General features: G+C 39.8%; 1 protein-coding gene across 3 annotated transcripts in view; it reads right to left on the reverse strand.

Moving 5' to 3' along the window:
• Nucleotides 1-6,819: 6,819 nt before the first annotated feature.
• Nucleotides 6,820-25,161, reverse strand: part of PPP3CC (protein phosphatase 3 catalytic subunit gamma) — a 118,881-nt gene continuing 100,539 nt past the window's right edge. For 2 of the 3 annotated variants that reach the window (XM_023551023.2, XM_010592394.3), the window contains 4 exons: nucleotides 20,022-20,103; nucleotides 19,350-19,447; nucleotides 13,216-13,245; nucleotides 6,820-12,042 (listed from right to left, as the gene is read on the reverse strand). In XM_023551023.2, coding sequence (XP_023406791.1) covers nucleotides 11,858-12,042; nucleotides 13,216-13,245; nucleotides 19,350-19,447; nucleotides 20,022-20,103 — 395 coding nt within the window. In that variant the 3' untranslated portion in view covers nucleotides 6,820-11,857. The remainder of the gene's footprint in view (nucleotides 12,043-13,215; nucleotides 13,246-19,349; nucleotides 19,448-20,021; nucleotides 20,104-25,161) is intronic. The other variant, XM_010592395.3, reaches the window with a different exon arrangement.

Genomic DNA, 25,161 nt, shown 5'->3' on the forward strand with positions numbered 1-25,161 from the left:
AGGCTTCCAAGGAAGAGTTTGAGGGGAGGCAGCCGTGCCTTTTCCCTCCCCTAAAACTTGGATACTTACCACCCCTAGGTACTATGGGCTTCCTCCCTCAGGGACAAACTATGTGCTCATTTCCCTTGGAAACTGTGGTGGCATAGTGGCTAAGAGCTATGGCTGCTAACCAAAAAGGTCAGCAGTTCGAATCCACCAGGCGCTCCTTGGAAACCCTATGGGGCAATTCCACTCTGTCCTATAGATAGGGTCGCTATGACTTGGAGTCGACTATTCGAGTTGGAATCAATGTTCCCTAGTCACCAGTTTTTCCTACCTGTCAGGGTCCGTGGGACTAGAAAGGACCACATCACTTTCATTTTTTTCCTTGTTCTCCAAAGATGGTGACGCTGAAGATCTTCCAACTTCGGGAATCCTGGCCATACCCTCTCTCCCCAGGAGCAAGCTTCCTTTGCTTTCTAGGGCTCTGACCAGGACTCCAAGATAAATATTTAACAGAGGTTGCAGCTGAGCTGACAAAGGTCCCAACTTCCTGTTTGTCATAAAGGGAGGTGGCAGCCATCGGTAAGGAGCTGGGGACTGGCTACCACTTTCATCACTATGGGAATAGGGAGTCCAGTAAACAGCTTTGCAAGAGGAGGCGGGACAGGCCCAGGTGGTGACCTGAGCCTTTTTCCTAAGCTGCTTTGACTTTTGCCTGTCTCGCTAGGCCCCTGTTCCGGGCTTACCACCTTCTCTCTCAGGTCAGAACCTGCTTTGCCCTGGCACCAGTGGACACTCTCCTTCCCAGAGTCTTAGGCTCTCTGTTAGACAAAGGAGGGTCTATGACCAGATCCCCCCATTGTGTTCCATGGTGCCCATCTGACCTCACAGAAGAGAGGATGAGAGATTGGTGGGAGCATAGCGCAGGAAAGACATAAGGAACTGTGTGGCTAATTCCTCCTTTTCTGCCCATATTTAGGGAGAAAAATTCCTCTCCTTGGAAAACTGTGAATGATGGGAAAAAAAGTAGCAAGGTCCAGGGATTCAGCCAAGAACCAGGTATCTGGTGGGCAGCTCCTGTCTGGAGGTTAGATGAGAAGGCAGAGGGGGCAGGAGCTGGTTGAATGGACACGGGGAATACAGGGTGGAGAGGAGGAATGTGCTGTCTCATTAAGGGGAGAGCAGCTAGGAGTACATAGCAAGGTGTGTATAAGTTTTTGTATGAGAGACTGACTTGATTTGTAAACTTTCATTTATAAGCACAATTAAAAAAAAAAAAAAAAAGAACCAGGTGTCTGATTTCTCAACTCCTCCCTCTAGCTTCAGCTCTACTTGCTGCTGGCCTAGCTCCACAGCAGGCATCTTTCTAGGGAGAGACTGAGGATAGGGAAGGTCGTCCTAGATAACATTAGCTGTTGTCAACAACAGAGCAGATTCCTTTCATCCCAATGTGCTATCTCCTGGGCAGGATTCCCTTATATCTTTCAACAGGGACCTCCCTCCCTGTGAGTCGGCCTCTTCTCCACCTATGGCACTGCCTTTTGTCAGGGGGCTCCCTCTGCCTTCTCAGAGCCACCTGAGCCAGAGTAAACACAGTTACATAACTGCTCTGTTTCCCTAGCAATCTGATCCCAGTCACCAGTATTCTGTCCCCCACCTCCCCACCCCTTAGGCTGCCGCCTTTTGTTCCGTGGATTATCCCCCAGTAGCGCCCATGTCAACAGAAGTCTGTCCATTCTCACCACTCTAAAGGACCATTAGCCAAGAGACTGCCAATAAAGGATGTGGCTCTTCACACGGAGGGGGAGAAGAGGGTGGCTGTTCATACAGAAATGAAGGTCACTCTGAAAACCAACCTCTGTCGCCAGAGAAAGGATGAATGGAAAGAGCACTTAAGTAGCTTTTTTTGTAACAAGGAAGGTCAGGTGAGTAGGAGAGAGCAGAGAACTCAGTTTCATTTCTCAAATGGGAAAAGGGAAGCAAGGGATCCCAGAAGACGTAAACCTGGACTCTCGTTTCTTGGGGAGTGTCTTTATCCAGGGCTGAAGTCTAGCATTCATGTCACACTGCTGAGCTCCACCCTGCTCAACCAAGAGGCTCCCCAGCTCTGTGCCTCAGTCCCCCGTATTAGATAAAGGAAGGGCAGACGAGCCCTGGCATATTCTTCAGTTAGGCTTTGACCTGGTTTCTCAATTGTGCTCTCAGAAAAGTGTTTTCTTCCTGCCAGGGGAACTCAGCAAGTAGACAAGAATGGGTTAGGAAAGAAAGTGCTGTCCCTTTGGAGGAGTTTGGTCTTCTCTGGAGGGGAGGTGAGGGACTGAAATAAAGTCATACCAGATGTACGAGCACAAATCTGGACTGTTTCACCCCCTGGGCTCCTTTCCTCTCTCCTGGTCCTCCTCTGATTCTAGCGCCTGCTTATGTTGCCAGCCAAGTTCTATTGATGCCCGTTGTCTGTGTCAGCCACTCATGGGAACAGGAGACGGCAGAGGAGGAAAGGGCTATTTCCAAGTCTGGCCCATCTGGAATCCAAGTGTTTTGGGGGTAGTCACTGTGAAGTGAGGGATCTCTGAGAGTGAAAAGCTACACAATACAGGTCAAGTATGTCAGTGTTAGGCCAGCCAGGATGAGTGCGTGGAAACCCACAGGAGTAACATATGAGGCTTTCAGGCCTGCTTTGCACAGATCTTTCCATAGCGTTCGCATGCTGTAACAGGCATCTATTCAGGGTTCTCAGAGTCAATCAAATCCAAACCCTGAAGGCTGTGAGAGAGTTCAGCCTTTTGGCCAGTGTATCTAGCTTATCCCCAAGGAAGCCTTTACACTGACATCACATCAACGATTGGTCTCTCTCTTCCTCTTTTTATAGATGAGCAAACAAGCACAATGTTGTTGCCTTTGAGAAGAACTGAACTGTATGAACCGCTTTTAGTTCTCAGGCAAGATGGAAACAGCAAGTGGCTGTCAGCTCTTTAGACAATAGATTTTATACGAGAAGGATAAATGAGTGATGACCTCAGAGGGAAAACCCAGCCAAGTCAACTCAGCCACAAAGAAGGGCACAGAACCAGGAGTTGGAAAATTAGGTCTGCATCATCCTTCTTTCCTAGCTCAGGTATACTGAGATAATAAGACAAGAGGGCTAATGTGTTGACTAGTGGATACCATGAGGTAGTGCTTTGGCCTCTAAACAAAGAATAACCTTGTCTTCCCACCTCCTTGAATTCTATGATGAACCTTTTCCTTAACTGCATCGACATTAAAGAAAAGACTACCTAATTGGCCATTAAATTCTTAATCCCTTGTATCAAAACAAAACATACTTTTTCCCCAAAATCTCAATGTTGTGGTAAGAAGCAAAAAGTGAGACCCTGCAATTACACATACTGGGCAAGAAAGTGGGGATTAGATCTAGATATAGTTAGAGAGGAAACCCTGGTGGCATAGCGGTTAAGTGCTATGGCTGCTTACCAAGAGGTCGGCAGTTCAAATCCTACCAGGTGCTCCTTGGAAACTCTATGGAGCAGTTCTACCCTGTCCTATAGGGTCGCTATGAGTTGGAATCGACTCAACGGCTGTGGGTTTTATAGTGAGAGAGAAATAAGAATTTCATTTGAGTCATTAACTAACAGGCTTTTAAACAGTCTTTCACAACTCTAGAAATAAGGAGAAATATAATTCTCATGTTTAAATAGATTCTCATTTTACTGAAGGATTAATTGAGGTAGAAGGACACTCGTAAGTCAGGATGCTGTTTGGATAACAAAGAATCTAAAATGCATACCCAGCTTATGTGAAATTAGAAGTCTGGGCTCCTTTTCTGGCCTGTAAACTGCACTGTGGCCCTTAATGGGGCTAAGTAAACACTGCCTTACTTAGGCCCTGCAGCCCTGGACGTAGGCTTCCTACCTCCATTGCCATAGCTGGTAGAACTCCCTCACTGACACGTGGTCCTCTCTAGGCCCCAGGCACTTCCTCGGTGCTCCACTTGCCCAGAGGAAGCTACTCTCCCTGTGTATCCACAGCACCTCATGTCATTTCTACTTTCCTCGGGGGTCTGCCGCCACCTTTAACTCCTCTCTGGTTTCTTCAACTTCTTCCAAGTTGGAATTCATCCATGTCTCTATTATTAGGATCACGCAGAGTTATTAAGTTACTATGATAAAAAATTACTTTTACCCTTTGTAAAGGCTGTAAGTTTACTGAGAAGTCTTTCTTCCTTTTTTTCAAGTAGCAGCCCTGCTGGAGAAGCCACAGAGGGAAATTGGACTTGAGCATGCGTTAGTGGTGGGCAAAATGCCAGGGAGGCCAGGGGCAAGGGAGTGGATTCTAAGTGGGGAGAAACAGAAATACCACTGCAGTGTCAGGCAATCTAAAAATAAAGAGCTGGAGAGATGGAGGAGAAAGGTACTTTTTATTGTGATGCAATCTCCTCCCTTGAGAGGAGAATTCCCTGACCTTGTCAGAGATCAGACCAGACCAGACATCAAACACGAGGCTTCCCCTTGACTTCTGCAATTTTTAAATGGGTAAGAGCCAAATAACAATAATAAGTGTCTCCACCAGGAAATAATGGAAATAAAGACAGAGGGAGCCAATAACATTATCATTTAATTTTAAGGGTTTTTCTTTTTTTTACCTTAAAGATGACTTCCAAATTAAAGTAAGAAAGTTCTAACAGCTTCACTTCTTATTCACAAAAAAAGACTTATTAAATGATTTCTGCCAATAAATCACATTGCCACCATTTTCTTTAAAATAACTGAAAGCAAGAAAAGGCAGGGAATCTCTAAGCACAAATAATCCAGCATTCAGAGAACCTTAAAAAAATAAACTAAAATTGTACCACCACCTAGTTTTATGAGTCTGACCACCTCATTTAGGAAGCAAAGCCAGTATCCCTTCTTGGGAAATGCCTGTGGACATTTTTTTTTTAGGAAATATAGCTATTGGTAGCAGTGTACTAAGAAAAGATAAGTGTTCATGAAAGTTCTCTGACAAATATTGCCCCAAATTAGAATCCATGGCAGGCCTCCTCCTTACTGAACGCACTTCACCAAAACATGCAAAAACAGAAATATTTATTTGGAGACAGCTGTGTCACGAGAGTGAAGGCAAAGTGGGCAAGAGCTTACAGGAGGGCGGTGTGTACGGCCCTTACTTTAGAGCTGCCCAGAGGGATGCTCCATGGCCATGTCCTTGGTTCTTTATCTTATTTAGACTTATAGGCAGGGGAGAGAAGAGCCATAATCCTGTCTCAAACAAAGGTGTTATTTAGCAAGTTTTGCCAAGGTTGCTGAGGCATGAGGCCAACGCCTCCTGGGAGGGAATATACTCTCCAGTATCATCTTTACCTTGGTGGCTGCATAGATGAAGGCAGCTAACAGTGACCCCATTCACTTCTTTTGGCTAGATATAGACAGGTCAGGTCACAAGTCTCAGCGTAATATAGGTTTCCTTTCATTCTCTGTCACCGGCACAGAGCTCCATTGTTAATGTAGTTCTTTGCTTTCACTCAAGATAAGTATAACAACCCTGTTTTTCTACTATACAACCTTCTTCCTCTACACATCTTTACTTTTTCTTATGGTTTTCCTATGTGTGTCTGAACACAGCAATGCTGAAAAGGGACTGTGGTGATCCAAACACTCCTCAATCTATTGCTGGAACTTCCTAGATTGCCTTTTACTCCTCCCTTACAGCAGATTCCAGAAAAGATGTGGACTGAGTGCCAGACAAGGTGGAACCAAAGGCTATAACCACAAATGATTTTAGGCAATTGGAGCCTCATGCCTGCAACTTGGGCTCTGGGTTCACCCTCCCGCTGAAATCTCTGCGTGGCGGGGAAAGAAAGCTGAAAAATGCTTTGATAGAAACTGAAGTTCTACTGTTCCTGTAACAACCAGAGTAAATACTAGGGATCCTAGAATGTTGACTCAACAAGTCTATATGGGATAAAAAATACATTTTTAATGCAGAGACCAGAGACAAAATCCTGATAATTAGCAAAAAGAAAAACTATGATTTAATAAATCTGGGGCAGTTGAACTGATTTAGCTGATTGGTCACCCAAATTGGTCAGGATGAACTTAATTCTCAAGAGCTTACATTTCATATTTATAGATACGTTACAGTCAAAACTTCTGGGGATCACCTATAATATTTACATAAAACACAGGAGGGCAGAGGGAACAGATTTTAGCCTGACTCATTCTGAGGGGTTGGAGAGATTCTTGGGTAATGACCATGAACGTGTAAGCCTCGCCATGTAGGCATGGTTTATTTTTCTTGAAACCTCTTTGTCTTAAGACAGCAGCTGCCTCAAACTTTGTTTTAAGAACTACCAGAGAGAAAAGGACCTAAGGGACAACACCAAGGCTGAAAGGGCCCCAAGTTAGCCAATTTCATGAAATCCCACTCATGTTCCTCCATGACATTAAATATTATTATTCTGTTGACAAAACAAGTAAAGGCTTTTCTTTGCCCATTTTGAACAGTGTCAGGAAATCAGCCCCATGTTATCAGGATAAGAAAGCAAATCTTTGCTATTGAGAGAAAAGTGCTCCATCAGATCCCAACTGTGTACAGAGGAAGAGGAAAGACAATGTAAATATAGATTAGAAGATATGGAAAATGCTGATATTCCTAGAAACTCTGACTCTTCTATCCCTAGGCAAAGAGCCATATCAAGCCCATCAGCTTGTGATAAGCAGTTTTCACTTGGCTGGTCAATATCTAGTCACAAAAGGACAGTGAATCAGCAATGCCTGTTCCCATAATCAATGTGTTGCCTTGAAGCTTTAAGGAAAATGGAAGCTGTTCTTGTTTAATTTACACACACACACACACACACACACACACACACACACACGAAACATGCCTTGGCTTATGGCTTTTACTTTTGTTCTAAACACTCAGAACACAAAGATTATAAATGTATATTTTAAACTTGTTAGATGATTTTTTTTATTAAAAAAAAAAAAAAAAGTCAACTGATTAATTTTAAATTTCATAGGATGTGGCTGTAACCAAAACTGGGAAACATGTTCCATAGGAAGTGTCATTTTCAAAATGGTAGTTCAGATAAGTTTACAAAAAAGTCCTCCTACATGTCTAGAGAACTGATGAAAGATTTTTTTTTTCTTTCTTTTTCCCTTTGATGGGAGAAGTTACAGAAATAGAAGGTCCTGTGGCCCTTAATGTGACGGAGAACAAGAGAACAGTATTTTTAGTATCTTTAGAAAATGCAGGAGGAAGACTTTAATAAAACAGAAGAGCCTTTGAAAACACCAATACTGCACAGAGCTTTGACAGCAGTTTAAGTACCTGCTTGCAGCCTCAGCTGCTATTTTTTTTTTTTTTGTCATTGTTCTAAATATATCTGTCATGGATTGAATTATGTCCCCCCAAAAATGTGTGTATCAATTTGTCTAGGCCATGACTCCCAGTATTGAGTGATTTTCCTATAGGTTGTAAATCCTGCCTCTATGATGTCAATGAGGAAGGATGGGTGGCTGTTGTCTTAGTGAGGCAGGACTCAAGATTGGATTGTGTCTTGAGGCAATCCCTTGAGATATAAAAGAAAGAAGCAAGCAGAGAGACACGGAAACCTCATACCACCAAGAAAGAAGCACCGGGAGCAGAGCGTGTCCTTTAGACCCGGGGTTCCTACGCAGAGAAGCTCCTAGTCCGGGGGAAGACTGAGGAGAAAGATCATCCTCCAGAGCGGACAGAGAGAGAAAGCCTTCGCCTGGAGCCGACAATGAATTTGAACTTCTAGCCTACTTTACTGTGAGAAAATAAACTTTTCTCTGTTAAAGTCATCCACCTGTGGTTTTTCTGTTATAGCCGCACTAGGTGACTAAGACAATATCGATCATACAACTTCTGCCAATTCAACTTTTTACAGGTGTATAACTTATTGACAGCAATTAGAATAATCGGCTGTGCAACCCTACCCTTAATGCAATTTTTCTAGCATTGTTAACCCCCCTTTTCTTCCTCCCTCCCACCCCTAGTAACCACTAATAAACTTTGGTCCCTGTACATTTGCCTTTTCTTGTCGTCTTATATAAGTGAGGTCATACAATATTTGTCTTTTTGTGATTGGCTTATTTCGCTCAGCATAATGTCTTCAAGCTCCATCCATACTGTAGCATGCATCAAGACTTCACTTCTCCTGGGATTTGGTTCCTTGGTTTAGAGGGTTAGGGTCATGATTTCATGGAACATCCCAGTTAATTGGCCTAATAATGTCTTTAGTGTTTCTGTTATACCTCCTAGTTCACTGTGTAGTACCTGGGGTCTTACAGCTTGGAAGTGGCTATCCAAGGTACGACAGTTGGTCTGTATTCACCTGGAGCAACAGAGGAAGAAGACTCAAGAATAGGAACAGGATATGGAACGTGTAGCTAATTACTTTCATGAACAACTGCCTCCTTTGCCATGAAACCAGAAGAACTGGATGGTAGCCAGCTACTATTATTGAACATTTTGATCAAAGATTCCACAGAAGAATCCTGATTAAAAGGGAGAAAATGCAGAAAAGGATTTCAAATTCTCATGGACTCCAGACTTGCTGGCACCATGGAGGATAGATGAATCCCTGAAACCATTGCTCTGAGATGATCTTTAAACCTTAAACCAAAAATATCTCCTGAAGTCATCTTAAAACTGAACAACAGTTTAGCTTAACTGGTAAAAAAAAGTCTGGCTTGAGCATTATGCTCTTTTAAGAGCTATCTATATCAGATCAAATTGACAACAGCAATAGGAAAGATTAGTTAGGACCCTTAAGGGGCAGTGGGTTTATGTTAATGAGGGCGGAACAACTTAGAAAAAGAGGGTGAGAATGGTTGCACAACTTGAAGAATGTAATCAACGTCACTAAATTGTACCTGTGAAAATGTTGAATTAGGTGTATGTTTTTCTGTGTATATTCTCAACAACAACAAAATAAATGAAAGTTAGGGAAAAAAAAAAGTATCTGCTTGCTTGAAACAATGGCCCCAGGCAGGAGCAGCAGTCCTAGAGCAAACCCAGGGCAGGCATCCAGCCTCCTTGGGAGCTATTGTTTAGATTAAAACATTAAAAATATTAAAATTCTCCAATGACGTCTAAAGTGAAGAAAACGCAGTTATTACAGCGCATTCCTACAGTTCACGCTTTCTAAACTATTTTGAGTCATAGGTGCAAATACATACGTAGGTACATTAATTGAGAGTCTCATTTTAAGAAACTTGTTTATACCATTGAGACACATTTACCACACAACTTTCTAAACTGTGGAAATACACACCCTACCTTTCTAGAGAACATAAGAAATACCTTTACCTTTAGAATTCAACAGAATTTTCATACCTAGTTCCCTTTAAGAGCTATGGTTGCTCTATCTTAAACTCACTCAGATTTTCTTGGATCATGACTTCTTACCTTTCTCCTCTGCTGATCCCTCAACACCACAAAGGGTACTTGTAAAAAACATCCTTTTGCGAAGCTTCCGTCAAGGAAACTTGCTTTTATCACACTACAACTTTTACAGACTATAATGAAGACATTCCTAAATGTTCACCTTTTTTACTAGCAAGTATTATTTTTTGCTTACAAAGATTTGTAATAACTATTTCACTATGGCCTGCGGACTTAAAAAAAAAAAATTTTTTTTTTTTTTTTTGCGGACTTAGGCCCTTAAAAATGGTTTCTACCTTTGTGTGGGTTGTATATGTCTGCCAATAGTCCCAATGAAAGGAGAAAGGGATAAGAGATTCTCATCTATGAAATCTGTCACTTAGGCCTGACTTTCATAATAGGGGAGACTTCTAAAGACAACTATCTTTTCTAATACTGGGATGTGGGGATGAGGAGTATGAGGCTTGTCCAGGCAATTAATTCCCTCTGAGTAAAGAAGACAGATACTCAACACTTTTTCTCCCTTCTTTATAGGTTTTGCTTACAACCTAGTAAGAGATTCTTATCTCCTTCCACAATATCCTTCCTACTTTTTATTAACAAAGCAATTCACGCCAAACCAAAAACCGAACCAAACTCAGTGCCGTCGAGTCGATTCCGACTCATAGAGACCCTATAGGACAGAGTAGAACTGCCCCATAGTTTCCAAGGTGCACCTGGTGGATCCAAACTGCCAACCCTTTGGTTAGCAGCCATAGCACTTAACCACTACGCCACCAGGGTTTCCCAATTTATGCCACCAGGTTCCAGTTCCCAGAAGGGCTTTGATCTCTGTCAAAAAAAATTGGAAACTACTAGCAAAAGGTATAGGAAAACTGAGGCAGGTGGGCTAAATCCTCGATCTTCTAATAAAAATTATGTTTTTTTGAGGAAGGTTTCTAGTTTCCTTCAAGGTCCCAACGTGAAGCACTACTATCTGAGATACTTGCTTCAATGCTGGAAACTCATGTCCCTAAAGACATTAAGGAATTCCATAAATTTGCATTTCCATGCTTTGATATAGTATGCCCAGATATGCACATTCACTGCAGAACTGACCAACAAATACGGTGCCGTGACCAGTCTAAGCCAAAAGTGGGAGCCTAAGGATCTCCAAAATTTCCTTAAGTAGTTGTTAGTGACTTGAAAAACAAACTAAAGGAAGATTTTTCAAAATATTATATATGAATACTTGTTTTGGTATTCCAAAATATGCTAATGACGTATATAGTTCAATCTAATGAGTGTTAAAAGATGGAGAAACATCCTAGTGGTTGATATAGAAGACAGGAAATCCTCACTTATCCAAGGCCCTTTGGCAAGACTTTCAACTCACACTGAGATCATTCTACCCTAGTCAGTTTTCATAGCCCCAGTTGACTTCGGAAAAACTGACACAGAAAATCAGAAGGAAGATGGAGAGAATGGCTGCAATTACTGGTGCAACAGCATTAAAAAAAAACCAAAAACCCTGTGCTGTCGAGTCGATTTCATGCAACAGCATTAAAAAAAAACCCAAAAACCCTGTGCTGTCGAGTCGATTTCATAGAAGGGCATAAATACTTCTTGCTGTCTAAGGTTCTGCTGAGGGCATTTATAAAATACTTAGAAAATGTAACTTCCTTTGCAGATGGGGTAGGTCACCTGTGATTCAAAATCGAAAGCAAAAGTATCTGTCATCAGTTAAAGCTTTTTCAACGTCTCTTTCTTCTCCAAAATTCTAAAGATATTTTCAAATTAGGCCCATGGTTAGATGGATAAGTTTTAAGTAATTCTAAGAAAATCTCTCATTAGTATTTTTTATTTACTTTACTAGAACACAGTGAAAGGAATGGAGAGTCCAGAACAAATTAGGTTATTATGGTAAACATTTCCCTTGGCCCTTATAATTAATCACGGGGTTTGGGGTTATTCAGGTAGAAGTGCCACCATAATCAGGTTTTCCACAGGTTTAGCCACTGAATCTAAGAGACCTTCTTCAATGGCCGCGAAGCAGAAAGAAAAAAAGAAAACAACCACAAACCTCTAGCACGTGAATAGTTATTCATCTTAAATGAAAGATGTCACCTTCCAAAAAACCAGGAGTAAAGGTTAATTAGTTCATGCCACAAACCCAAGGCTGTGGTTTCTAAGGCCCTTTTATTAGGGGAAGGTCATCTTCATAGCACAAGACTTCATATATGTATCAACAACAGTCAGATCATTTTCTAAAAATCAGGGAAAAAGAGAAAACACAAATGTACTTTTTATATATATTGAAGATAAATTAAAAGAATTTATAAAACGGTCACCTTTCTTACAGAATAAATGCAGACTGCAATTATGAATGCACCTCCAAGTTTAAGTTGCTTAAGTTTGTTTTGTTTTCCAATAATAAATAAATAAAATTTGTTCTTAAGGTTTGGATCCACCTGTGCCATTCTGACCACTACTGGGTTTTCTTCCCTGGGTCGCTCCTGTGTACAGCGTTTGGATGTACAGGGGTTACCAATTTCACTGGCCCATCAGGGTGTACACTATCTTTTCGGGGTGGCATCCGCTCATTAATTCGGTCCAGACCTCGGGCTTCTTCAAAACTCCGGATCTTGTGCTGAAGCGAAAACCCTCTGATGGCTAGAGGAAAACAGGAAAGGAGGAAGGGGGCCTCAGTTAAGCAGCAAAATGACAAACTTACAGAAGTTTCTTAGCATATAACAACCTCCTAGAGAAAAACATGGAAGGGTGGCTAAGGAGCACATGTCTGGAGAAGGCAATGGGCACATATTTGACTGAATTAGCTTGGTCTGAAGCTACTGTTTCCTTAAGGCCCCCCAAACAGCTGAAACTGTGAAAGGAATTTCCATAAAAGCTCAATATGGTTAGTGATGGCAGAAGTATACTGACAAAAAGCTAAAAAGTTCTTATTAGACTCAATACATGTGAGAAAGAGTTTCTTTTATGGGCCAGAAACGTGCTCAATTCTAGGAAAAAAGAGGCAACACTAGAATAATAGAACAAGTTAAACACACAAGAGTTACTATATGCACAAATACCACATTGACCACAAAAAAGTAAGAGTTAACAAAAAAGTAACAAAAAAACTGTTCAAAAGGACAGTTTTTTAATCTTGCACAACCAAGAGCTGAACGTAAGTGAAAAGCCATTGAAATAGCTTCTAGATATTTTCCTGCTAATTTAGTTTTTGATTAGTCAAGGAAAGGCATTCACATTTTGAACCACTTTACCTACAAGACAATTAAATTTATAACACAAGTTTATCCATTTCAATAGTTTCCATCCATAAGTTCATAGATAAGCTGTTACTTAAGACAGGTTTCCATAGAAACAAAGATAATTTAGCTTGACTGCCTTAGGGCAACCTCAGAAATGAATCGAACTAAATTCCTTCCACTTATGCCTTTACTCTTGATGTCCTTTAGAATCATTAGATAGAGGTTGACCTGTTTTGAATCTTGTGTAATCAAATGGATGTCTCGTGCATATGGAAGGGATTTAGAATTAAACTACTTGACCCCTCATGACCAGCTGCTTAAGCTTCAGCCAAGGGCATTAAAGCTGATAGAGCCCAGAAAGGACTCTAGCCCCAGTGAGGGTCATTCAAAGGAATACAAACACAATACACAAAGGAAACCCTTGCTTTGTGAACATGCCTAGAAACGTCTATGCCTTTTCTCACTGTTACAGTTCTGGTGATGCAATAATAAAAGATTTCAAACTGTTGATAAAGCTTTTTAAAACTAGTAAGACAGACATAGGACCACATCTATCAGAGAAGTACGGCCATACCTTCCCGGGCCTCTACGGCTTCTACTGTGGCTGTAAGAGGGCAGGAGCAGTGGCATGCAAAAATGAAGACAGAAAATGAGTGAGTAAACCAACAGCACTGCTGCCAGCACAGATACCCCAGGGCCCCACCTTTTAGCCTCTCTCCATCCATAATAAAAGTCCACTAAAGAAGCCAGAGGGTTATTGCAAGAAACTGAATTGGGGTGGAATGGGAGGTGGGGAGAGTTTCCAAGGTCTCCCACACTTCCAGTGGCATGGGAATCTTTTGGCTAACAGCTATAGCTAAGACACTGGGTCGGTCAAGCTGATTAGAAGAAACAAGGAATTATGCTGCTTTCCTCACTTGAAACAGCCAGCTGCTAATTTAATGTCTTGATAGCCACATATCGAAATAACTCATCAAATCAAATAATTTAAGATCACCACTGTTCTTTAGTTTAGAATAGCTCAGATGGTGTTAAGTGAGCTGCTGCCGAGTCCTATTAAAAAAAAAGAACTTATTTAAAACTACTTCTTATTGCTCTCATGTAGGATCCAACTGTCTTTTTTAATTATTAAAAAAAACAAACTATCCTTGAATAACAGACTGGCATTTGGAAAGAGAGAAAAATGGGTTTTACAAGTGAGGGTTATTTCTTAGCAGGAGGTGGAATACTAAACTGGCAAAGGCATTAAAAAAAAAAAAAAAACCCAAACCTGACTCAAAGTGGTGCTATAGGACAGAGTAGAACTGTCCCATAGGGTTTCCAAGGCTGTAATCTTTTTTTTTTAAATCTTTATGGAAGCAGACTGCCGCATCTGTCTCCCGTGGAGTGGCTGGTAGGTTTGAATCTCTGACTTTTCAGCAAGCAGCAGAGCCCTTAAGTGCTGCGCCACCAGGGCTACTTGGCAATTCCAGATGCAAGTTCATGTACCATCTGGGAGTAGAGATAAAGCAGAGGCTGACATTTCCAGCCCATACAGCCTCCATTCACTATGTGAAAGAGCAGACCCATTACTAAAGAAGACCCTCTCTTCCTCAGTGTGATGGAAAAGTAGGCAATTTAAAAATTAGCACTGACAGGTAAAAACTTCTTTGCATCCTGTTTTTCAGACAGTAAAAACCCTAATATATGAAAAGGTTATAGGCTGTAGAAAGAAAGATCTCTTAGGAGAACCCTGTCAGTTAATCCAATACCAGTTTTCTTAAAGAAGGCAGGGAAGAAGAATGAGCAGAACTGTTGGCTGTTCCTAGGCTTCACAGATCAATATAAGAAGAGAAACTGGTAAGAACTGAAAAGTTAACTTCCTAACACAATGTGGAAAATGGATACTTGGCATTAACTTATCAAGTGCCTACTTTGCCAACCATACATAAGCACATATTAAAGCAATGTTACGCCCTCTCTAATCTCAAATGGAAAAATACACTTCACAAGAAAACCACAGCGCATTCTGACAGAACATCACAGACGTGACTGGTAGGAAGTGGGGCACAAAGCATTGCCTGAAATTGTATACAGAGTGTCGGTCTAATGAGAGTTTAAAAGCTTTGTGGTAAAGTGTGAACTAGCATTACATCGTTCTGGGGCCCTTCTAGAATTGCTTTTTGCAATAGGGCAGATATGAATGATTATCAGCCTGCAGTAAGGGACACTATAAAAAAGTCATATAAAACTGAGTAGCTGGTTTTTTCTCTTTTTAACGCCTTTATTGAGATATAATTCACATACTCTAAAACTCAACCGTTTGACGTGTACAATTCAATGGTTTTAGTATATTCACAGAGTTGTGCAACTATCATCACAATCTGTGTTTAGAACATTTTCCATCACCTCAAAAAGAAACTCCTATCCACTAGCCCTCACTTCCCACCTCCCTGCCTTACAGCCCCCACCCTCAACCCTAGTCAACCAGCAAGCTACCTTCTGTCTCTATCCCAGACCCAGTGCCGTCGAGTCAATTCCGACTCCTAGCGACCCTATGGGACAGAGTAGAACTGCTCCATAGAGTTTCCAAGGAGCGCCTGGTGGATTCGAACTGCAGACCCTTTGGTTAGCAGCCATAGCACTTAACCACTACGCCCGCGGGGCTATTAGATTTGACTATTCTGGACATTTCAGATAAATGAAATCATATTATATACGATCCTTTGTGACTGGTTTCTTTCACTTAGCATATTGTTTTCAAGGTTCATTCATGTTGAAGCATGAATCAGTATTTCATTATTTTTTATGGCTAAATAATATTCCATTGTATAGATATACCACAATTTTGTTTACTTATTGGGTTATCTCTACTTTTTGGCTATTATGAAGAATGCTGCTATGAACATTTGCATACAAAAACTTGTGGACACGTTTTCATTTTTCTGGGTATATAACTAGGTGTGGAATTGCTGTGTCATATGGTAACTCTATGTTTAATAGTTTGAAGAGTTGCCAGACTGTTTTCCAAAGGGGCTGTACCATTTTACATACCCACCGGTGTATGAGGTTCCCAATTTTTCCACATTCTTGCCAGCAATTGTTATTATCTGTCTTTTTTTTATTATAACCACCCCAGTGGGTGTGAAGTGGTATCTCAGTGTGGTTTTGATTTACATTTCCCTAAATAGCTAATAGTAGGAGAAAAGACATGGCAGTCTGCTTCTATAAAGATTACAGCCTTGGAAGCCCTATGGGGCAGCTCTACTCTGTCCTATAAGGTTGCTATGAGTCAGAGTTGACACCATGGCAATGGGTTTAATGGCTAAAGATAGAGTCCCTGGGAGGTATGAACTGTTAACCCCTTGGTTACTAGCCGAAAGGTTGATGATTTGAACCCACCCAGAGGTGCCTCAGAAGACAGGCCTGGCAATCTGCTCCTGAAAGATCATAGCTTGAAAAACCCTAGGGAACAGTTCTCCACTGCGCACACGTGGGTCACCATTACTCGGAATCGACTTGGCTAATGATGCTTATGACCATTTGTATGTCTTATTTGGAAAAATGTCTATTTATGTCCTTTATCCAGGTTTTAATGGGGTTATTTGTCTTTTTTTATTCAGCTGTAAAAGCTCCTTCTATATTCCTGATACTAATCCCTTATCAGATATATGATTTGCAAATATTTTCTCTCATTTTGTGCATTTTCACTTTCTCGAAGGTAACATCTGCAGCACGAAAGTCTTTAATTTTGATGTAGTCCAATTTATAACTGATCTGCTTTTATCCCATGGTCTTTGTGAATTTTGTTCTGTTCTTGGCTTTCCTCTTTTATATTGGTGACTAGGAAGCTTGGAGTCAAATTTGTGGCTGACTGTTGGCTTTTTTTTCCCCTTTGTGTCCCAATTTCCAAGCATATTCATTTTACTTCGCTGTGTTGTCTGTATATTGTCCCTCATTCAAATTCTTCCTGGAGTAAGTTGGGGCATATAGGAACATATGTTATAAGGCCATATGGGATACTGTTGGCTGAAAGTTCTTTAAGCAAAGTTATATGAACAATAAAAGAGATTTTTAAGCTAATGTACCAGTTTGCCAAGGAACTTGTGGAACTGAGACTCTGATGTGAAAATAACAAAGTAAATTCAGTTTCTGTCAATCAACAAGAGAGAATAAGAGGCTCTAAAAAGTTAGCTCCAGCTTTAGTTTTGTTCTTTTCGCACATTCCTGAAAATTTCTATCAGTTTCTTAGTACCCATAAACAATACTGTTTTTACTGTAACACTCATATTCGAATCAGGAATAAAGAGAAGCCGGATACCTTTGGGACTGAAAACAGAAGGTAGACCAAGAATTAAAACCAAATAAATCCCCAAAAGACACATCTATAAAATTCTCTGTTACTAATCCCAGATTTGCAAATTTGCAGTTTCAAAGGTCTAGAAAAACACTGGTTTTATCTTAAAATGACAACTTTGTGGCTCAGCAAGTTTTCAAAACTTTTCAAGTAAGTATGCTGTAGCACATTTTTTTTTTTCCTTTATCCAGATTACTTCCTTATTACTCTAAAATACCCTTGTTGGAACTTGTAGATGCTGCTCTCAGAATATCTTACATGACTAATTACTATGCAAAATAATGATGGAAAAGTATTTTACTTGCTAAAACTGCACAGTTGAGAGAAAAAATTCAATCTGAAATAGCTTACTGTGCCTTTCTATTTCTACAGAAATTAAGAAAATAAACTTTATACTTCCAAAGAGAAGATGTTAACTCTCCCTTCTAAACAGCTAAATGCCAACATTCCAGCATTCAATTTGGAAGAGAAGGAGGAATTCAATTCTATAAAAAGGAAAGAATGAGCTTGTTCCTACTAGTCAATGGCAGTGAAATTTCCACAAAAAGCAAAGGATTCCTGTAAGTGGCAGAATGACATGGGGAAAAAGCAAAAACAAACAAAAAACCAAATTGAAACAATTTAAGGAAAGGGGCAAAAAAGCAGTAAAACATTAGTTGAAGATATTAATGCTTCAACTCCAGTTCTCACGCCTAGAACTAGGCATCCAATGATGTAATCTTAAGTCTCCTTTCCTTATCTGACCAGATCTACGTTTATTCTGACAAACAGCAATCTTTTCATTCCAGGATCCCATAAGGCCCTCTCCTTAGAAGTCAGCTCCCGCATCATTTTTAGAACCGATACTCTGGTTGAAGAGGTGATGGTGGCTGCAGGCTATCTCTCTTATTGAAAACTCCAACAACAACAAAATGTTTTAATTAAGGCATAAAACATATAAAAATAAGGCAAAAATAAGGCATATGCTCAAATATGAAGTATACAGGTTGATACATTTTTATATATGTAACCCTGGTGGCACAGTGGTTAAGAGCTATGGCTGCTAATCAAAAGGTCAGCAGTTTGAATCCACCAGGCGCTCCTTGGAAACCCTATGGGGCAGTTCTACTCTGTCCTGTAGGGTTGCTATGAGTTGGAATTGACTCGATGGCAATGGGTTTATACATACTTGTAAATATAATCCAGATCAAGATATAGAATATTTCTAGCAGTCCAGAAGTTCCTTGTGCCCTTTCCCAGTCAATATTCATCCACTAGAGGAACCATAATCTGACTTCTACACCATTGATTAGTTTGCTTGTTCTTGAACACCATGTAATTAGACAGCCTGTGTTCTTTTGTGTCTGGCTTGTATAGTTCACTGCGGTATCTGTGACATTCGTTATGTCGTTGCATGTATCCATAATGTGTTTTTCTAATAGCTGAGTAGCATTCCATTGTATAAATACAACACAATTTATCTATTTTCCTATTGATAGTCTTTTTTTTTTTTTTCTCCAATTTTGGGCTAATATGAATAAAGAAAGCTACAGCAAACACTTGCATACAAATCCTTTGGTGGACACATGCACTAATTTCCCCTGGATATATACCAGGTGCGAAATTTCTGGGTCATAGCTTTACTGCTCAACAGTTTTCCAAAGTGGTTGAACCAATTTACAAGCCCATCAGCACTGTATGACAATTCCAGTTCTCCACATCCTTACCAGCTCTAGGTATTGTCAGACTTCTAAATTTTGTCCGTTTAGTGGATATGTAGTGGTATCTCACTGTGGTTTTAAAAGCCACTTCTCAGATGAGTAACTATATTAAGCATCTTTTCATATACTTATTGGCCATTTTGATATCCTCTTTTGTGAAGTGCCTGTTAAAGTCTTTTGAACATTTTTTTTAATCGATGGTTTGTCTTTTCTTATTGCATTGTAGGAGTTCTTTATATATTATGAATACAAGTTCTTTGTCAGATATGTACATTGCAAAAATCTCCCAGTTAGTAGTTTGCCTCTTCCCTACTTAATCAGTACGTTTGTGAACAGAAGTTCTTCATTTTAATGAAATGCAGTTTATTGGTTTTTTTTCTTTTAAGCTAGCACTTTTTGTGTCTTATTAAGGACTCTCCGTCTATTCCAGCAACTATTCTCCATACTTTCTTCTAGGAATTCTATTGTTTTACCTTTTATATTTAAGTTATAACCAATTTTGAATTAATTTTTTATGTATATAGAGAGGGAAAGGCCAAGATTCGTTTTTCTCCATATGGATATTCAACTGCTCCAATATCACTTACTGAAAGAAGTCCCAATTTTTAATATACGTTGACTGTCAGACAACAGGAAGACACCTTCCAAGAAAAGAGCATTTCTCATACTCACCTGTCTGAATAGTCTGCTTTCCTCCTGAGAGGACACCCAGAGGGAGTGTACCAGTAGGAGTCAGGCCCTTGAGAGTCAGCACACTCTCACTCTCTTCCCTGCAAAGGAAAATCAAAACCCTGGATTAATGCCAGGGGGCCCACCATTCAGCAATTCAAGAAGATACTTGAAGGAAGTTAAGAAAAAAATCACAGAGATGGAAGATTTTCCTACTCCTTATCCCTTCCCTGACTCAAGGAAAGGGATGTATTCTGTAAATATTTCCGTTTTAAACAATCAGTCAGTTCTTGCTTTTCAATAAGATGCACATAGTTGCCAGGTACTTTTCTAATGTTTCCTATATATTATCCCATTTAATCCTCCTAAAACCTGGAGGTAGGTTCCATTATTATCTCAGTTTTACAGATGAGGAAACTGAGGCATAGAGGTTAAGTCCAAGATCACACAGCTAAGAAATCTGGCTCCAAAATCTACACTAACCCACTACACTCACTACTTTAAGCTAGTGCCAAATAAACGTTTGCCAGAATGTTTTAGTCACGTTAACAGGTAGGTGTGATTCAATCGGCACTTGACATGAAGACTAGCAATTCCAATCCTAAATTCCAACTTGAAAAAAAGAAAAGTTCTGAATGCTTTTCCTGAACGCTGTAACGCCAGGCTCTTCCTTACCGAAGAATTGAAAAGACTCGTGCCATCTTCCCAATGGCTCTGATTTTATTCTTGATGATCTCCTTACGGACTGTCGTGCCTCCTTGGAGAATACAAAGAATAAGTGAATTAAAGGAACGTGTTCGCAGGCTGGTTTTTAAAAATTCAGAATCAAGTATCTTATTTAAGTTAAAGAAACTGTTGTTTTTACAAAAAGAAATCAAGGCCTGAATTTATTTAAACAAACAAAAATCTCAGGAAGTTCTAAGGAACAAGAGAAAAATAAACGTAGAATAGAAAAAGGATGAAGTAAAAAATGGAGAAGCCACAAAAAAGACAGACTCAGCGGATCTATCAGAGATAGGAACCTACTTGTGGTTCTGAAAAGTAGAACACAGCGAGGAATGAAATATGCACATGTAAAGAAACCGCACACAAACACAGCTGCTATAGCAAAGATCTCTTCTGAGAATGCTGTGGGTCACGTTAGTATGCAAAGTTTGGCCTGCCAAACAGCAAGTGATCATTCGAGCGGTTTTCTTCTGTGTGTAAACTCAATGTACAGCTAGCTCTCCTGAACTTAATGGGGGTTGTTTTCATACGTTAATCCTCACTTACTCACATCCCGGTGAGTTATCTTCTATTATAAACAAAACAAAACTTGTTGCCATGGAGTCGATTCCAGTTCACAGTGACCCTATAGGACAGGGTAGAACTGCCCCATAGGATTTCCAAGGCCGTAATCTTTACAGAAGCAGACAGCCACATCTCTCTCCTGCAGAGTTGCTGGTGGTTTGAAACCACCAGCTTTTCAGTTAGCAGCTAAGCGCTTAACCACTGTGCCCCCAGGGCTCCTTGTTTTCTACTATTAAAAAAAAAAATTTTTTTTTTTTTCTACTATAGGTACAAATTACGAGGATGGGTAAGGTATTTTATAAAGTGACATCAAAAAAGTTAATGCAAGACAGTTAACGCAAGACTTTGTGTCCTTTTCTCAGCTAAGATTCAGGAAATAGCCCACACATGAGAAGCTAAGATTTAGGCATGCACCAGGTGATGGCATTCAAAAGTCAGAGAAAGAAACATGGCCTCTCCTTCCTCACCCTCCAGCTGTCAATACTCTGAGGGGTCATACAGCAGCTTCATACAAAACATTTACCGTAAAACAGAAAGGGAGGATGGAGAGTCTGTCTTGAATTATTCAACTACCAACTAAAAAGTGTCTAACTAAGAGACTGTGGTGGTACAGGCAGTGAGTATTAAGCTCTTAGCACATTTTAGTCGGGTACCTTTCTGATAGCTTGAAATGTAGTGATCTTCAGGGAGAAGAGACACCAAGAAACAAGAAGATGAAATAGAAATATGAGAAGAAAGATTTAAATTTACATGGAAGAGAAAAAAAAAATCAACGTGAAATGCAATGAAAGAGGTAGGTTATTGTCTTTATCAGCTTCTAAGAGACATCCTTGGCATCATGGTAGGACTAAATCACAGATTTTGTCTGTCAGGAGTTTTTGCCATTTCTTAAAAGTTTATAATTTTACATTAATTCATATTTATTGCTATCCAACATTTTCTATCCCCACAGATCATGAACATAAAACTAGGCAACGAAAAAGATATTGTTTGTGGAACAAATGATGCTGAAAACAAGGAACAAAAACAGACAATGGAATGAATAAACAGCTTACAAATCCTAAGAACATGGTGCAACAATTCAGACTATGCTCAGTAAAAGTAACGGAATAACATGCCTGTGAATTCGAAGAAAAAGAAATAAAGATGCATAGTTTTTGCTTTTCTACCAAATTTTAGACCAGTTTGCTAAGTGACTGAAAACCATGCTAATAAGATGATGCACCAGCCAGCATACTTAAAGAAAAATTCTGTGCCATGGTCACAACTAATTGTATGTAGGTGATTACACGCACTGTAATTCCTCTTTATATCTGGCGGAAGAATCCAAAGCACATAGTCTACTGGCAGTAAGCTATCCGTTTCACCTTTACAGAAAGGAAAATATTATTTCATAATTGCAGAGAACTATTTTCTCACTGGAAACTCTGGTGGTATAGTGGTTAAGAGCTATGGCTACTAACCAAAGTTCGGCAGTTCAAATCCACCAGGCGCTCCTTGGAAACTCTATGGGGGCAGTTCTACTCTGTCCTATAGGGTCGCTGTGAGTCGGAACTGACTCGATGGCAATGTTTTTTTTTTTTCTTCTCATTTCTCCCAATTCCTTCCACTCAACATTATAAGAAACTATTGAACTTCACTGTGGTTTTGAGAGGATAAGAGTAGAAAATAAGCAGTAGATAAGAGGGTGAGGTGCCCTCCTCAAGGACCACTAAAACCTCAGTGTGTAACTGGTCAAAACTAGATATGAAAGCCAACACCATTTTTCAACTGAAAAATCCAAAAAAGCCAATGAAAATACTCTTCACTATTAAAAACAAAAAGTAGTAAGTAGTCCAAGTCCTTTCTTCTACCCCTCTAACTGCATCACCCAGAAGAAACAACTGTTTAAAAAACTTATCAGTTTTAATCAAAGTCTTTCTGGACTTTTTATTAAAAAAAAAAAAATCATGCTATACATATTGTTAGGCATTTGCTTTTTTTTTCCCCTTAACTTTTCAAATAATATCAAACTTATAGAAAAGTTAAAAGATTAGTACAAAGAACTATATATTCTTTATCTAAAATTCATCTACTTGATCTCTCTCTATATTATTCATATTATTTCTTTCCCTGAAACATATGAGAGTTAGTTGCACGCACTGTGGCCCTTTATCCCTGAATACATCCGTGTGTATTCTCACTGCCAGTACCACCACATAACATAGTGTGTGGTTCTCATGTAACTACAGTACAGGTATCAACCTCCTTAAATTTAATATTGATATGATACCTTTATCTAATCTACTGTCTCGATTCCAGTCTTGTCAACTGACCCAATAAACTCCTTTCTACCTTATACTCTTCTTTCCAGCACAGGATCCGGTCTAGGGTCACGTATTGTAATTAGCTGTCACATCTCTTTAGTTTCCAGTTCTTTAGACTGTTTTTTGTCTTTTATGGCATGGACATTTTTGAATAATACAGTCCCTCCATTCCCTGTCTTTTTGTTTAACAGGACGTTTCTCCTTTGGGATTTCTTTGATGTTTTCTCATGATTAGATTTAAGTTATGCATCCCTGGTTGGAATACTACATAAGTGACATGTCCTTCTCAGGGCATTGTATCAGGAGGTACCTGACGTGCACCTGTCCCTTGGTGGTGGTTAATTTTAATCACCTAGTCAAGGTGTTTAGTTTCTACACTGTATAGTTACTATTTTTTTTTCTCTTTGAGGCTAATAAGCAACCTGTGGGTAGACGCTCTAAGACCGTATGTAAATATCCTGCTTCTGATCACAATTTCCCCACCAGATTAAACATCCATTGATGATTCTTACTTCAATCAATATTTACTATGGTGTTTGCAAAATGATGGTCCAATCTAACCTCCCTCCCCCAGTAACATACTTCTTTTGCGTTCATCATTTTCTTGCTTTTCTTTATAGTTCTTTTCAATTATGAAATGTACTGCCAAACGTTAATTGTTGTTTTAGAAAAAAACAAAGGAAGTAGCCAAGGCAAACTTAGCTGGATGATGAAAGGGCAATACTGCCATTAATAGATGAGGATTTACAGAAGCAGGTTAATAGGATAATCTGGCTTCAGCTTCACAGTGTTTTAAGGGCCTCTCATGGAGAAGTCAGTAAGCAAGGTCCTGAGTAAAGTCTGGGAAGCAGACATCTGGCAGGAATCCGCTCAGAGGAAAAAGAGTACTGTATACTTTCTGCTTCCAGCTCACCCTGCTCTACCTCCTGTTCTCAGAAGTTTATCAAGGCAGAATCCTTTCATGGGGTGAAATAAATATCACAGTTGATCCAAGCAGCAGGGAATGAAGGGGAAATGAGAAACATTATCAGTACATGATCAAGATGAGTACAGATACGAATCAGGAGACGTTCAACTGGGCATTTCGTCCTCAGATTAAGAAGACTGTACAACATTATCAGCGATTTTAGATATGATTTTCCTTAGAATGTCTTGTCTCTTGAGGTTATATTCCTCAAATCTGGACTTGTTTTCCTCTACACGTGGTGCACAGCTGTCATTTACGGCTCGACATTCACCATCCTCCTGGGATTTCCCTTCATCTCTCCTGTGCTAGATCTCTTGTTTCATCTTGCTTGGTTTCTCTGATTTTGGTGAAACACATTTTCCAGTGGGTTTTTGAGAAAGGGTACATAGGAGGTAATTTTTATTGAGATCTTGCCAGTCTCAACAGGGCTTTGATGGTTTGGCTGACTGGAATTCTTACCGGAGAAAATTTTTTCTTCAGGATTTTGAAGACATTGCTCCACTGACTTGTTTCCAGCTCTCAATCTTTTATATATAACCGGTTCTCCTCTCACCCAGTAAGCTTTCTTAACCTTCATATTCTGTACTGTAACACTGTTATGCCTTGGTGTGGGTCTGTTTTCCTCTAGGTGGTGGATCCTTCATCTCTCTTAGTTCTAAGGGACTTCATGTCCCTTAATTCTAAGAATTTTTCTTGAATGATTTCCTTCCCTTCATTTCCTCTCTACTCTCTTTTAAGAACTTCTACTATTCAGATGTTAGACGTCCTGGATTGATCCTCTAAGCATCTTTATTCTCCTATTTTCTATCCCTGTTTGTTCTACTTTCTGGGAGATGCCATTAACTTTATCTTTCAAAAGGCTATTGAGTTTTTTATTTCTGCAATTTTTTAATTTTCAAGAGCTTTCTGCTTTTCTGAATGTTCCTTTTTAAAATAGCAGTATGTTTTAGTTTAAAGGATTCTATATCTTCTATTATCTTTCTGAGGATATTATAGTTTTTCCTTATTTAAGTTTTATATTTCCCTCAGAATTCCAGTTCACTTAAGTTGCTTTTTGCTGTTTTTTTTCTCTCACAGAGACGTTCCTTAAGTATCTGATAAGTCTTGGTGTTTGCTCATGATTAAGACTGAGGGACTAAGGATCTTTTTGAGTTGGTGGGTGGAGGGTGTTGACTTTAAGCTTTACACAGAGTGATTAGGGTGGGCCATTATTAGGGAATTCTTGATATCAGTAATGAGTGCACATATGGTC

Source organism: Loxodonta africana, chromosome 19 (assembly GCF_030014295.1).
Source record: "Loxodonta africana isolate mLoxAfr1 chromosome 19, mLoxAfr1.hap2, whole genome shotgun sequence".
NCBI lineage: Eukaryota > Metazoa > Chordata > Mammalia > Proboscidea > Elephantidae > Loxodonta > Loxodonta africana.